Raw genomic sequence first — 15,716 nt, 5'->3', positions numbered from 1 at the left:
CCACCATCGGGAACACCCTTCCTGCATCTACCCTGTCAAGTCCTGTTAGAATTTTGTAGGTTTCTATGAGATTCCCCCTCACTCTTCTGAACTCCAGTGAATATAATCCTAACCGATTCAATCTCTCCTCATACGTCAGTCCCACCATCCCAGGAATCAGTCTGGTAAACCTTCGCTACACTCCCTCTATAGCAAGAACATCCTTCCTCAGATACGGAGACCAAAATTGCGTGCAATATTCCAGGTGTGGCCTCACCAAGGCCCTGTATAATTGCAGCAAGACATCCCTGCTCCTGTACTCGAATCCTCTCGCTATGAAGGTCAGCATACCATTTGCCTTTTTTACCGCCTGTTGCACCTGCATGCTTACCTTCAGCGACTGGTGTATGAGAACACCCAGGTCTCACTGCATATTCCCCTCTCTGTTTATAGCCGTTCAGATAATCTGCCTTCCTGTTTCTGCTACCAAAGTGGATAACTTCACATTTATCCACATTGTACTGCATCTGCCATTCATTAGCCCACTCACTTAACTTGTCCAAATCACCCTGAAGCGCCTCTGCATTCTCCTCACAACACACCCTCCCACCCAGTTTTGTATCATCTGCAAATGTGGAGATATTACATTTAGTTCCCTCATCTAAATCGTTAATATATATATTGTGAATAGCTGGGGTCCTAGCACCGATCCCTGCGGTACCCCACTAGTCACTGCCTGCCATTCGGGAAAAGACCCATTTATCCCTACTCTTTGTTTCCTGCCTGCCAACCAATTTTCTATCCATCGCAATACACTACCCCCAATCCCATGCACTTTAATTTTACATGCTAATCTCTTATGTGGGACTTTGTCGAAAGCCTTCTGAAAGTCCAAATAAACCACATCCACTGGCTCCCCCTCATCACCTCTACTAGTTACATCCTCGAAGAATTCTGGTAGATTTGTCAAACATGCTTTCCCTTTCGTAAATCCATGCTGACTGCCCGATTCTACCACTGTTCTCCAAGTGCTCTGCTATAAAATCTTTGATAATGGACTCTAGAATTTTCCCCACTATCGACGTCAGGCTGACTGGTCTATAATTCCCTGCTTTCTCTCTACCTCCCTTTTTACATAGTGGGGTTACATTAGCTACCCTCCAATCTGTAGAAACTGTTCCAGAGTCTATAGAATATTGGAAGATGACCACCAATGCATCCACTATTTCTAGGGCCACTTCCTTAAGTACTCTGGGATGCATACCATCAGGCCCTGGGGATTTATCAGCCTTCAATCCCATCAATTTCCCCAACACCATTTCTCTACTAATACTGATTTATTTCAGTTTCTCCCTCTTACTAAACCCTGTGTTCCCCAACATTTCTGGTATGATATTTGTGTCCTCCTTTGTGAAGACAGAACCAAAGTATGCATTTAGTTGGTCAGCCATTTCTTTATTCCCCATAATAAATTCCTGTTTCTGTCTGTCAGTGACCTAAATTTGTCTTCACCAATCTTTTTCTCTTCACCTACCTATAGAAACTTTTACTGTCAGTTTTTATGTTCCCCGCAATCTTGCTCTCGTACTCTATTTTCTCCTTAATCAATCCCTTGGTCCTTCTTTGCTGATAACTAAACTGCTCCCAATCCTCAGGTCTGTTGTTTTCCCTGGAAAATTTATATGCCTCTTCCTTGGATCTAATTGTTGTTGAATGTCTATTTGCTCTAGTATGACTAGAAATTACACACTTTTTAAATGTTTAAAAAAATTTATGTATGATATTTTAATACCATGTGTATGTCCCAATCATTTACTTTTCTATTTGTAAAATGTAAAAGTGAAGAGATACATTGGTTTTTACTATCTGGTTTGCTGTCAGTGAGGATACCTCAATGTGATTGGCTGCTTATCCTGCTTGATGAAATCAATGTTGCTGGACACCTGGTGATCCCCTTGACTTGACACCAGAATCAAACTGGGAATGGAAAAGTCCAGGCCACAGAAATCAGTAGATCTTTGAAGTCAAAAGAACAAAATTGAGAGAGTAGAAGTTTTTTTTTAACATTGAATTCTGTGCCAGGAGTAATGGAAACTAAAATCCATGATTAGTTTTAAAATGAAAGTGTGTAAGTTGAAAATATAAATGTTGACAGGGTGAAAGCACAAGGATTGGGACTAAATATATAGCTCTTTCAGAGAATGTGTGATGCAGTGAGTCGAATTCCCACTTGTGCTGTAAAATTCTGTGATTCCAAGTTGAATGAAATGAAATTGTGTGCAAACAGAATTCTGGAGCAATGAAAAAGATTGCAACTGAAATCAAATGCATAAAGATTTTAATTTAACAACAGTAAATGGAACAAAGTGGGAGATAGTTTCAGATGGTGGTTGTTGCACAGACATAGGAATAAAGAAGCAGAGGGGAAACCTTGGATGACTGCCTGCAGTGGGTGCAGGCAGAGGTGGAAGAATACACTTGTAGTAGATGAGGCTTTGATTCTGAAAAAGTTAGTTGAACTCGAGAGTGGATAAATCACTGGGTATCAATTAAGAAATGATTTTTTTTTTTACAAACCTAAGGGTCTCTCACATCATATATTAAAAGTTCAGAATAGGAAGAAACTACTTGACCTATGCTTGTGCTATATCTTCAAGTGGACTTATCCACTTCCCTATATCTGTTTACGATTCTTTTTCAAGTACTTATCCAAATCTCTGTCCACCTATATTAGGGTTGAAAATTTTCTTGGGCAAGAGCAAATTGGAAGCACGTTTTTACATTTGAATGGAAGAGCAAATCGGGCAGAGTGTAAAAATGGGCTGCTAACATGCCGTCACTCATTTGCACTACTACCCAAGACAAATTTCATCCTGATATAGTTTTTTTTTAAAAAGTTGGATACTTTGCCCAAGGCAATTGACACTTCCATTGTCTCTGTTGAGCATTCCACTTTCTCATAAGTCTGTGATGGCCGTGGAGTGGGGTTGTAAATCTTATAACTTCCCCCTTTGCCTTTCAAATGTTGATTCAAAGTCTATGGCAAATTGATAAGGGGACAGTCAGTGAGAATGACTTTTCATCGTTTTCCCTTTCAAAAACCTTGGAAATCTCTAGTAGATTCTTCTTTAACTACTTCCAGTGTTCAGGTGAAAAATCCCAAGTATTTTGAACATTTCTGAATAAACATTTGCCTCTTATTCCTGATATTGGGATTTTTGTTTTTGTTTTAAGTGGCTCTAACTTGTTCCTATATAATGCAGTCCCAGAACTGCAAGTACTACTGCACTGTGGCGGAACCATTATTTTGTACAAGTTTGATGTCCGTTCTGTTCTTTTACATTCAGTGCTTCTATGTGTAAAACTGAGACCCATTTGCCTGTTGTCCTTTCTGCTTGCTCTCAACTTGAACTGTTAAGAATGAAACATTGGAGTTAGAAATATGTGCTACTTGTCGCATTTCAGGAAAATGGCCGACAGCAGAGCTGGCCAGGAGCTGAACGAAGCAGATTAGAATTAGAATATTACAGCGCAGTACAGGCCCTTCGGCCCTCGATGTTGCGCCGACCAGATAGGCAATATTTTGCAAATATAGACCTACGAAAAGGGATGAATGAGCTTTATTGATACTGCATGGCTTAGTAGCCTTCAGATTGATTAGCATTTGGGATCCAATGATCATTAATATTATTGTCAAAGCTAAGGTCTAAAACAGCTATGTTGAGGGAACTTTGGAAAGTAGTTTTTGAAACTGTGAAGAGAATCTTGGAGTTGTTAAATTAGCACAGAACAAAAAATTATATATATATCATGTATTTTACTGGATAAAAGAAAGTTTATTTTAAATAAAGATCAGTGGTTTCATAATGAGAATAGAAGAATGTGTAAAAAATAAACAAAATACTTTAAAAGATACAAGGAAACAAAAAAAGAATTGAGATTTATATAAAAGATAATAAGGATACCTGAAGAATACATTAGAAATAGAATGACACTTTGCAGAGGACAAAAAAGACGCAAAAATGCAGAGAAGTGTAAAGTGATGCATCTTGCAAGGGAGAACAAGGAGAGGCAATATAAATTAAATGGTACAATTTTAAAGAGGGTGCAGGGTAAGGGAGAACTGGGGGTTCACATGAACAAATCTTTGAAGTTGGTTGATGAGGCTGTTTTCAAGAAAAAAATGGCTTTATAAATGGAGGCATAGCATACAAAAGCAAGGAAGTTATGATAAGCCTATATAATTCACTGGTTAGGCCTCAGCTTAAATATTGTGTCCAATTCTGGACGCCATACTTTTGGAAGAATGTATTCATGACTTTATAGGTTAAGAGTTAAACTCGACAAAACAATTGCAGATCATCAGGATATGGCAGATACTGTGAATGGAGTTTTCACATGGGAACTGTAGGTACATTTCTGTCATAGCAATCCAAAAGACGGCTATTTGGAAAGTATTCAATAATATGTGGAGCTAGTCTTTGAACTTTAAGGTGGACAAGCTTGACCAAAATGATCTTTAACAAGCAACTGATAAGATTCTGAACTCACTGCCACAAGGAGTAGTTCAGGCAAATAGCATTGATGCATTTAAGGGGAAGTTAGATAAACACACAAGGGGGAAAAGAATAGAAGGATATGCTGATAGTTATCTGAAAAGGGATGGGAGAAGGCTCATATGGAGCATGAACGGCAGAATAGTCCACTTGGACCGAATGGCCTGTTCCTGTGCTGTTGACTCCTTTTAATGTGTATGTTGATTTGTAAAATGTGCCATTGTCAGTAATGAGGCCAGTTCTGGTGTATGGCTACCCTGCCTCAAAAAGGATATAAATGCCTTAGAAAGAGTACAGAAAGGAGTTGTCTGGGTAATTCCAGGCCTTGGGGGTCTAAGTTACGAGGGAAGGCTCAAGTGGCAACTTATTTTCTTTTGACAAAGGGGAAACATAATCTTCAAAATAATGGAAGGTATAGAGAAGTGAAATGGCTGCAGGTTTGCTAGCATCACTGTGTAGTGCCAGAGCCATTTGATATTAGAAATATAATTCTGGCAATTTTCAATTCATTCCAACACAACTGGTTACTTTGCCATACCTGAACAAGCAGTTGCATATTTCAGGTCACTATTATGGTTGAATTTGTGCCTCCTTCCCAAAGAACCAAATTGTAAATGATACTGCAGACTTGAAGGATGTTGTCATAGGTCTGTTTTCCTGTAGTACTGTGAACTAATTAAAGGTCGAGTATTGAATGCAACAAGCAACTTTAGAGGTTCCCTGACTTCATGATTGATTAGAGAATGTTTGAGATGTTTTAAGAGGTACCCTGGCTGTTAAGGATTGCAATTAAACCGTTGTCTGAGCCTTATGGTCTTGCCACTGTTTGAAATGCACAACCTCGATGCTGGTTGAGAGGATGACAGCATTAGGGCCAACGAAAATCACTTGGAAACGGAGTCCTTCTGCAAGAGCAACTGGAAGTGGGAGAGAGAGAGCACCAGTAACTATGTGGAGAGTTCCTGTAGGTCTGTGGTGTGGGCTATTGTATAATGTGTTTTGTTCTGGGAATCCGGCAACTTTTGTGTTTCTCCCTGAAGACTGAGCCTTTCCTCCCAGTAGCTGGGCTTCAGTGGTGTGGTGTGGGAGTCGGTGACTGAAGTAGGTTTGGTTTTGTTTTTATTATTTTTATAACTTGTGTATAGTTTAAAAAGTCATAAAATTGTACAAAAACTTTAGTTAGAAATTACTTCTATCAGTGATTTTGTTGAATCGGTGGTAATTACTTGGTGTTTTACAGTTAATGTAGAAATATCACGTAGTTTTTATTAAAATTTTTGTGTTTGATTTATAAAACGTTATTAATTTCACTATAAAATAAAACTTAAATGCTTGGTGAAACTGAAACGCCCAACTACATTAGATGCAATGACATTTGCAAACAGTGGACAACTGTCACGTGATCAAATACCATATCAAATCTCCAGGAACCCATCAAAGCAGTATTGGTAACCTTAAGTATTGGGTTGCCCCGAATACATCTGACATCGACCCAACTGCGTTCAGGAATACCAAGTCCACGTGCGGCCTAATGGGCTGTCCTTAAAGAGGCCACAACTAACAAGGCATGTATTTGGAATGTACTTGTCTGAATGCAGACTTGAGAGGAGCAGGCCACCGCTGCCCTCTTGATCCCGTCCACGAATCACCCTTCATAATTGCCACTACCCTCCCTTTTAGTCACTCCTCTTCTCGCTCTCCTTTAAGGACTTGCCTTAGGGTCACTACTGGTGTCAGAGCAGCCCAGTTTTTCAAGTTGTGTTCTCTGGCGAGCTGCATAGTAACACTCATTCAGAGGCAAGGGTTGTTCCCTGCATGCCCGTTACTGGATGCACTCGGAATTTCTAGTCCAGATTTTCTGGAGATTAAACACAGAGTAATTTCCTAGCATCTTGTTCAAGAGTCGATTATCAGAAGCCTGGGAACATGTTTCCCACCTAACCTTTCACTTGCATTTAGTGTACATCCAACAAGGAAGGCAAGAAAATGAGCAGTTTCATTACAATCCCTTTCTGTCTGTCTCTCACTAAATTTGCCCTATTTTGACCATTTGACTGGCTTTGATTGTGGATAATGTTGACTTGAATTTGGATTCTCAAAAGCAATTTATCTATAAAATTTCAGGAAATCTGTTGTGCCAATTATGTCACCTGAAAAATGGTTCAAAAGTACATAGAAGTGCATTTTTTAGTCTTAATAAACTGCAGCACTTACAAAGAATTGTGAAATCTATTCTTAGGTATCGACAACGATGAGAATGGTGAAAGTTTCTTGGATGTTTTTGGGACCATTAAAGATGATCTAGAAGAGCAACCCAATATGCCTGGTAATCAGTACGAACTTGGACTGGACTTGGAGATTGATTTTCCAAGAAGTAAGTTCCATAAGTAAAATTAGACTAATTATAAAGACTTTATTTCAAACATATCTTTGTTCAGATAAATTTAAGAATATTTTCTCCTCAATAATATCATTTCAATGTTGCAAGCAAGTAATTTGAGATGTAATTATGAATGCTGCACTTTATTTTCAGCTGACATATATTCATCCTGACTGTTTTTACTTTTATAACTGAACCAATAACCCAATTCGAAGGCAGACACAAAACCTGCTGCCAGGTCACCTTGCAGTTCAGTGCAGAAAAATGTACAAGTTATAATTTTGGATATAAGAACGGTGAAAGAAAATGTACCGTAGGTGGTAAATGTACAAGTCCAGCTTTAGGCTGCAATGTCAGTAATCTATACAATCTTGGGCACTCAACTATTTAGAAGAACACGGAATAAGTGGCGCGGCATAGAATCATCGGCATGTTATCGGGTAGAGGTATATAGTCATGAAGAGCGACTTGAAAAGTTGAGGCTTTTTGCAGTAGACCTAAAGACGCCCTTCAAGATTATAAAGAACAAAGAACAGTACAGCACAGGAACAGGCCATTCAGCCCTCCAAGCCTGCGCCGATCTTGCTGCCTGCCTAAACTAAAACCTTCTGCACTTCCGGGGTCCGTATCCCTCTATTCCCATCCTATTCATGTATTTGTCAAGATGCCTCTTAAACGTCTCTATGGTACCTGCTTCCACCACCTCCCCCGGCAACAAGTTCCAGGCACTCACCACTCTCTGTGTAAAGAACTTGCCTCGCACATCTCCTCTAAACTTTGCCCCTCTCACCTTAAACCCATGTCCCCTAGTAACTAACTCTCACACCCTGTCCATGCCGTTCATAACTTTGTAAACCTCTATCATGTCGCCCCTCCACCTCCGTCGTTCCAGTGAAAACAATCCGAGTTTATCCAACCTCTCCTCATAGCTAATGCCCTCAAGACCAGGCAACATCCTGGTAAACCTCTTCTGTACCCTCTCCAGAGCCTCCACGTCCTTCTGGTAGTGTGGCGACCAGAATTGCACGCAATATTCTAAGTGTGGTCTAACTAAAGTTCTGTACAGCTGCAGCATGACTTGCCTATTTTTATACTCTATGCCCCGACCGATGAAGGCAAGCATGCCGTATGCCTTCTTGACTACCTTATCCACCTGCACTGCCACTTTCAGTGACCTGTGGACCTGTACGCCCAGATCTCTCTGTCTGTCAATACTCCTAAGGGTTCTGCCATTTACTGTATACTTCCCACCTGCATTAGACCTTCCAAAATGCATTACCTCACATTTGTCCGGATTAAACTCCATCTGCCATTTCTCCGCCCAAGTCTCCAACCGATCTATATCCTGCTGTATCCTCTGACAATCCTCATCACTGTCCGCAACTCCACCAACCTTTGTGTCGTCCGCAAACTTACTAATCAGACCAGCTACATTTTCCTCCAAATCATTTATATATACTACAAACAGCAAAGGTCCCAGCACTGATCCCTGCAGAACACCACTAGTCACATCCCTCCATTCAGAAAAGCACTGCTACCCTCTGTCTTCTATGACCGAGCCAATTCTGTATCCATCTTGCCAGCTCACCTCTGATCCCGTGTGACTTCACCTTTTGTACCAGTCTGCCATGAGGGACCTTGTCAAAGGACTGAAGTCCATATAGATAACATCCACTGCCCTTCCTTCATCAATCATCTTTGTCACTTCCTCAAAAAACTCAATCAAATTAGTGAGACACGACCTCCCCTTCACAAAACCATGCTGTCTCTCGCTCATAAGTCCATTTGTTTCCAAATGGGAGTAAATCCTGTCCCGAAGAATCCTCTCTAATATTTTCCCTACCACTTCTTAAACAAAGAAACAATATTGGCTATTCTCCAGTCCTCTGAGACCTCACCTGCAGCCAATGAGGATGCAAAGATTTCTGTCAAGGCCCCAGCAATTTCTTCCATTGCCTCCCTCAGTATTCTGGGGTAGATCCCATCAGGCCCTGGGGACTTATCTACCTTAATGCTTTGCAAGGCACCCAACACCACCTCCTTTTTGATAATGAGATGACTGAGACTAACTACACTCTCTTCCCTAGGCTCATCATCCACCAAGTCCTTCTCCTTGGTGAATACTGATGCAAAGTACTCATTTAGTACCTCGCCCATTTCCTCTGGCTCCACACATAGATTCCCTTCTCTGTCCTTGAGTGGGCCAACCCTTTCCCTGGTTACCCTCTTGCTCTTTATATACGTATAAAAAGCCTTGGGATTTTCCTTAATTCTGTTTGCCAATGACTTCTCATGACCCCTTTTAGTCCTCCTGACTCCTTGCTTAAGTTCCTTTCTACTGTCTTTATATTCCTCAAGTGCTTCATCTGTTCATAGCCTTCCAGCCCTTACAAATGCTTCCTTTTTCTTTTTGACTGGGCTCACAATATCCCGCGTTATCCAAGGTTCCCGAAACTTGCCAAACTTATCCTTCTTCCTCACGGGAACATGCTGGTCCTGGATTCTAATCAACTGATGTTTGAAAGACTCCCACATGTCAGATGTTGATTTACCTTCAAACAGCCGCCCCCAATCTAAATTCTTCAGTTCCTGCCTGCTATTGTTATTATTAGCCTTCCCCCAATTTAGCATCTTCACCCGAGGACTACTCTTATCCTTATCCACAAGTAACTTAAAACTTATGGAATTATGGTCACTGTTCCAGAAATGCTCCCCTACTGAAACTTCGATAACCTGACCGGGCTCATTCCCCAATACCAGTCCAGAGTTGATGATAGATAAATTAAATAGTGACACATTCTTTCCAGTACTGGTGATGGTATTGAAAAGGCAAAAGTTTAAGTTAATTACAAAAAGAATTAATAAGTTGGAAAAAAATTCTTCACATTGAGCCTAATGTGAATTTCTCTGCTACTTGTTAGAGTCCATAAATTCTTTTTTTTTTTTAAAAAAGAGAGTCCGATGGCTATTTGAAAAGAATGAATGATGGCTATTTGAAGAGAGTGAGCGGAGGAGAAACTGATCGAGACTGCACCAAATGATCTGTTTCCGTGCAGTAGTAATTTATGATTCTGTCGGTGTTGGCATGTAGCGAAATGATTGGGAAGTCTGTTAAAGTAACCAGTTAATTTATCCTTGCCAAGTCCCTATTTACTGTCCTCCAACTGAAGCCAAGAACTTTTTGATATGTTGAAGAATTGCATATGTTAACCTGGATCCTCACATCACTTTCCATTGACAGTCAAAAGTGCTTCATTACTAATTTACATGACAAATTATTTGATTTCTAGATATTAAAATATAAATGTCTGGGTTTTATTTAAGTTTGACTTCATCCATTCTTTGCATGGAAAGGTGGAGTTAAATGTTTTCTAACTAAATATATCTTGGTACACTCCTGATACAATGATCCAAACACATCACATTAATGAATTGAGCCAAGTTATAATATTTAATGTGGTATCTGCTGTAAGGTATTTGGGACAGAAATCATTTTAGCACAGCAAAACAGGAAGCCAGACTGAATAGGTAGTTGCCTAGTTAGCCCTCCAAATATCTGCACTATTGGTCGACTGATATTGTTGATGGTTGAATGAATGAGGAAGGATTTTAGATCAGCGACTGTGGCAGTGCTTTTCCTCATTATGGAAGTAGCTCACACTGCACGTAAAGCTTCCATCAAGCATGCCTCTCATTTCTCTTGCTGACACAGAATTACAGAGAACCTATCGCACAGAAACAGGCTAATTGTCTCAACTGGTCTATTCTGGGGTTTATGCTCCATACAAGCCTCCTCCCACTCTGATTACTTTTTCTCACTCTGCCCCTTCCTCCCTTGTGTAACAGTCGAGCTTCCCCTTAAATGTATCTAAACTATATGCTTCAACTGCCGCTAGTGAGTTCCACACTCTCACCACTCTCTTCATAAAATTTTCTGCTAAATTATTTATTTGTTCTGTTAGACTATCGTGCATTTATACTGCCTTGATCTGGACTTGCCCACAAGCAGAAACACTTCTCCATGTGTACCTATTGAATCGGACACCCACGACTGCACACAATACTTTGGGGTCTAACCATGTACTTCATACAGTCCATGCTGCAGTACATGTACAGTGTGCACTCTTTTTGGACAATATTAAAATTATGAAGTATTTTGATAGCCTGCATAGGGAAGATAATTTCATCTGGTTTGGGAGCAATCAATTCAAAATTCTCGCTCGGTCAGTCAAGAGTGGGATTAGGAAAAATATATTTAGGGTGTTGCTGGAGTATCGTATGCTTTTTCAGAGGGAGTGGTTAATCCAGAAATTATTGCATCTTCATTTGAAGTATGGTGCAACTTCTGACATGTCAAATTGTTCCTATTGTTGCATTGCGTGTTGCAATGCTTACCTCCCTTTAATGGAGAAGTGAGGTTTTAGTTTAGAACAAGGTCTTGTATGAACTGGAGTTGGAGACAATTATCTAGTCAAAACGGTGTTCAGTGGAGCAAAAATTCTTGAAGGTTGTATGTCCAAATGGTTTCTCTGCCATAGGAATGGTGATGTTTATGGTATTTCTTGTTGAGATCACCCATCATGTACTAGCAAAGAGATTTGTGTTAACAGCTGCTGAAGAGTTGGAGACTGAGAGTGAATATCTGTTACCTCCAGTGTTTGGAGAAGAATATGAAGAACAACCCAGACCTCAATCTAGAAGAAAGGTATGAGGATATTTCCTTCAACCTAGTCACAATTTTTTATGTTTTATACTTTAATATGAAAGTTTACAGTCTTCTATTTTTAACAATATATTACAAGTTAGGTGCAATTTTAATTATAATATATGCAATAATCCTAAATATCTAGTTCTAGGAAACTTTGTGTTGGTATCAAAATGTCCAGATTTTCTTTGCCTCTGCATCATCTTTGCTTCATAATTTAACTGTATGTTTAACATCCTACAGCCATTAAGGCGGAAAACCGTATCTTGTTACTTTGGTATTAATTAACAAATAAATTACAAATCTATATGGGGTTACTTATATTTTGTATGTAAACTGCCATTTGTACACTGAATGGTAAAAACTAACTCTGGCATTTAGTACTAGTATCTATACTCCACCACAGCTGTACGTTGTTCTGTGATTACTTTAAAACGTCACTGATAAGTTTTATTTTCATAGGGTACAAAGCAGAAGGCACTTTCTGATGATCGTTCCCAAGATGATAGCATTGCCACTCCTGAAATTGGTTTTACATTAAGCTACATTTATGGAATAAATGCATGGAAGCATTGGATTGTAACCAAGAAAGCACAGAGTGAGGATACAGTTGAAATGGATGGTTTTAACTCTGCTTGTAAGTTGCATCTTTTTTGGTCAAGTACTTCACAATTTGGTAATGTTGAGTTACAGAGTTATTTTCAGTGAGTAGAATCGATCAGCTGTATCTCTTAGTCTGCAAACTGATTGCCTGGTAGCTATCAGGAGATAGACAGATTAAGGAAACAAAGCAAGAAAGAAGAACAGGAAATTGCAAAGCATGAAAGTTAAATAAGAAACAACCCAGGAAGTAAAAGGGGGCATAAAGAAATAAGAAACATTAGTCAGAGAACAAAACAAAGCACGTTGATAAAAGGAGAAAAATCAAATTGAGAAAAAAAGGGTGGGAAAATAAAGCAACTATTTTGCAAACCAGGTACTAATGTGTACAAATACATTTTACAAAAATCTGTGATTGTCCCATGTACTGACACTTGCTACAATTCAACACGAATGGAGAATCATCTGTACACAGCTAACAAAAATACGTTACGAAGGTTTATCAATCAAACTCCGCCTTCTGTCAGTGGTAATGTTAGTTATAAATAAACTCTTCTAAAGAAAATCATTAATTTTGCAATGTTGCGCCAGGTCGGTCACTTCCCCATCGTCGTCCTAGTAGTGAAACTGGACTGGTACAAATTTATAATTCTGTATTACATTGTAACTCTGTTTTATAGCTGTGAAATGGTAAATTGAATTTTTACATATAGGAGTTAATATATTACATTTTGCTGAAAGCAGTGGCATTTTGACGAAGCTTTTCGCCTTACACTCATCAAAACAATTTGCAAGAATACCAATGTAAGGGAAAGCAACAAATTTATACTGTATGAAGAGAGAGTGCTGTTTGGTTGGCAAGTGGACTCTGATTGGTAGAGTCATTGCCACGGAGAATGCACCAGTTTATGGTGACTGACAGTTAACTATCAAGCTTTGTTTGAAATTTAAACCAGGCAGCTTGACTCTGATTGCTCAAGGCATTGCCTTGAGGAATGAACGAGCGAAAGGCTGTCATTTGTTTTGTTAAGCTGAAACAGGCACAATGTGTTCTTTCTGTCTGCAACGAACAGGGCTGTGTGTATTAATATATGTAGCTTCCAGTCCATGCAAATGTGCCATACTGCAAGCTGGACTGACCATCCTAAATTGGTTGTCAGCGTAATTCTCAGCACACTGAGGATTATTTAGCAAATGTTGTCCAATTGTGGAATCGCATCTAATGTTGGACACTGTTTTGAGTTTTGCAAGCACGGGCTGGTTGGGTACACAGAATCACAGAATAATACAGTGCAGAAGGGAGTTTTACAAAAAAAAAAAGAGGCCCTTCAGCCCGTCGAGTCTGCACCGATGCATTAAAACACCTGACCTGTCTACCTAATCCCGTTTGCCAGCACTTGGCCCATAGCCTTGAATGTTATGACGTGCCAAGTGCTCATCCAGGTACTTTTTAAAGGATGTGAGGCAACCTGCATCGACCACCCTCCCAGGCAGGGCATTCCAGACCGTCACCACCCTCTGGATAAATAAGTTCTTCCTCAAATCCCCCTTAAACCACCCGCCCCTCACCTTAAACTTGTGACCCCTCGTAACTGACCCTTCAACTAAGGGGAGCAGCTGCTCCCTATCCACCCTGTCCATGCCCCTCATAATCTTGTACACCTCGATCAGGTCACCCCTCAGTCTTCTCTGCTCCAGCGAAAACAAACCCAAGCCTATCCAACCTCTCTTCATAGCTTAAGTGTTCCTTCCCAGGCAACATCCTGGTGAATCGCCTCTGCACCCCCTCCAATGCAATCACATCCTTCCTATAATGTGGCGACCAGAACAGCACACAGTACTCCAGCTGTGGCCTTACCAAAGTTCTGTACAACTCCAACATGACCTCCCTGCTTTTGGACAGTCTGTACCTTGCCCGTTGCAATCAGCGGATGGGACATGTTTGATAGGATCTGCCAGTCTTCGGGACGTACGGCCTATATACCTAGCATCACGCTGGTGCATTCTCCATGGCAACGCCTCTACCAGAGTCCATTTGTCAGCCAGTCAGCAGTCCTTTTCATACAGTATAAATTTGTTGTTTTCCCTTACATTGGTATTCTTGCAAATTGTCCTGATGAGTGCGCGATGAAAAGCTTCAACAAAATGTCTTTGTTTTCAGCAATACTCAAGTTCTGTACTACCAAACATTTTGTAATTCATACTTCAAAAAAAAAATTTTTATTGGCATCTTCTTGGTCATTTTTTCTGTATATGAATTTGCTGCAGAATTTAGTCTATGATGCAAATAAAAGGTATTGTCCAGTATGAACAAAAAATTACGTTTTAAGATGAGTTAGATTTTGATTCTGTCTGACCAATAACTTTCAGCTAAAACTCTCTTACTGAGACACAAATACAGCAATATGCATTGATATAGTACCTTTCATGCAAAGAACTTATCACAAAATAATTCATAAATAGGGAATGAAACGAGTAGTAAGGGAGACATTATGAGAGGGTAACTGAGTTTGGTTGAAGCGATGGTTTTTAACAATGAAGAAGGTTAGTGACGGTGTTCCAGAGAATAGGAGCAGGGTGCTGAAATGATGGAATGAAATGAAAGGGGGGATGCCTAAAAGTCAAGAGGAATGGAGCATTTGGGGGAGGCAGGCGTTGGAGATAGAGCTGCAGGCGATAGCAGAAGTGAGAAGTTGGAGACATTTATAGGTTGTTTTAAAGTTAATGCAAGAAATTGTTATAAGTTGGTACAATTGGGACATAAATGTGGCACAGCACAAGTGTGGCAAAGGTTTGGACAAAATGCAGTTTGTGGAGCATGGGGGGGTATCATATTAATGTAGTTGAGCTAATAACGCAGTGGTGGACGTAAGCAGTCTTAATGACAGTTGGATGTGTGGCTTAAAGCTCAGCTTGTGGTCAAACAGATCGCCAGAATTGTGACTTGTCTAGTTTAGCTTGAGTGCGTGGCTGGAAAGGGATAGAGTAGTTGCTTAGGAGTGACCTTCGTGGCAGGGGCTTAAGCTTTCAAAAAGGAATTGGATAAATGCTTCAAGGAGAGAAAAAATGCTGGGATATGGAGGAAGTGCCAGAGTGGGAATAACTGGATTGCTCTTTGAAAGAGCTAGCATGGACTCTGTGAGCCACATGGCCTGCTTCTGTATTGTCCTATGCTATGAAGATAATGGTTTCGGTCTTCTTGATATTGAGCTGGAGGAAGTAGTGATCAATAGCTGTGCACCAAAGTAGAGAGGTGAAGTGACTATGGGACACTGCTGTCAGTTGACTATCTTCATAACCAATGACAACAAATTGTATTTATATAGCCTCTTTTAACACTCGAAAACATCCCAAGGCAGTTCATAGGAACATTGTCATGCAGAATCTGACACTCAGCCACACTATTGGGACAGATGACCAAAAGCTTGGTCAAAGAGTTAAGTTTTGAGGAGCATCTTAAAGGAGAAGAGCACAGTGAAGAGATGGGGAGGTTTCA

The 15,716-nt window shown here is 40.1% G+C and overlaps 1 protein-coding gene across 5 annotated transcripts in view; it reads left to right on the top strand.

Moving 5' to 3' along the window:
• zmym2 (zinc finger, MYM-type 2) overlaps window positions 1-15,716 on the top strand; it is a 177,608-nt gene that overhangs the window by 137,786 nt on the left and 24,106 nt on the right. For all 5 annotated transcript variants that reach the window (XM_068033682.1, XM_068033687.1, XM_068033685.1 and 2 more), the window contains exons 19-21: window positions 6,775-6,909; window positions 11,526-11,620; window positions 12,083-12,257. In XM_068033682.1, coding sequence (XP_067889783.1) covers window positions 6,775-6,909; window positions 11,526-11,620; window positions 12,083-12,257 — 405 coding nt within the window. The remainder of the gene's footprint in view (window positions 1-6,774; window positions 6,910-11,525; window positions 11,621-12,082; window positions 12,258-15,716) is intronic.

Source organism: Heterodontus francisci, chromosome 6 (genome assembly GCF_036365525.1).
Source record: "Heterodontus francisci isolate sHetFra1 chromosome 6, sHetFra1.hap1, whole genome shotgun sequence".
In the NCBI taxonomy this organism is placed as follows: domain Eukaryota; kingdom Metazoa; phylum Chordata; class Chondrichthyes; order Heterodontiformes; family Heterodontidae; genus Heterodontus; species Heterodontus francisci.
This window is presented reverse-complemented; position numbering and strand designations above follow the sequence as displayed.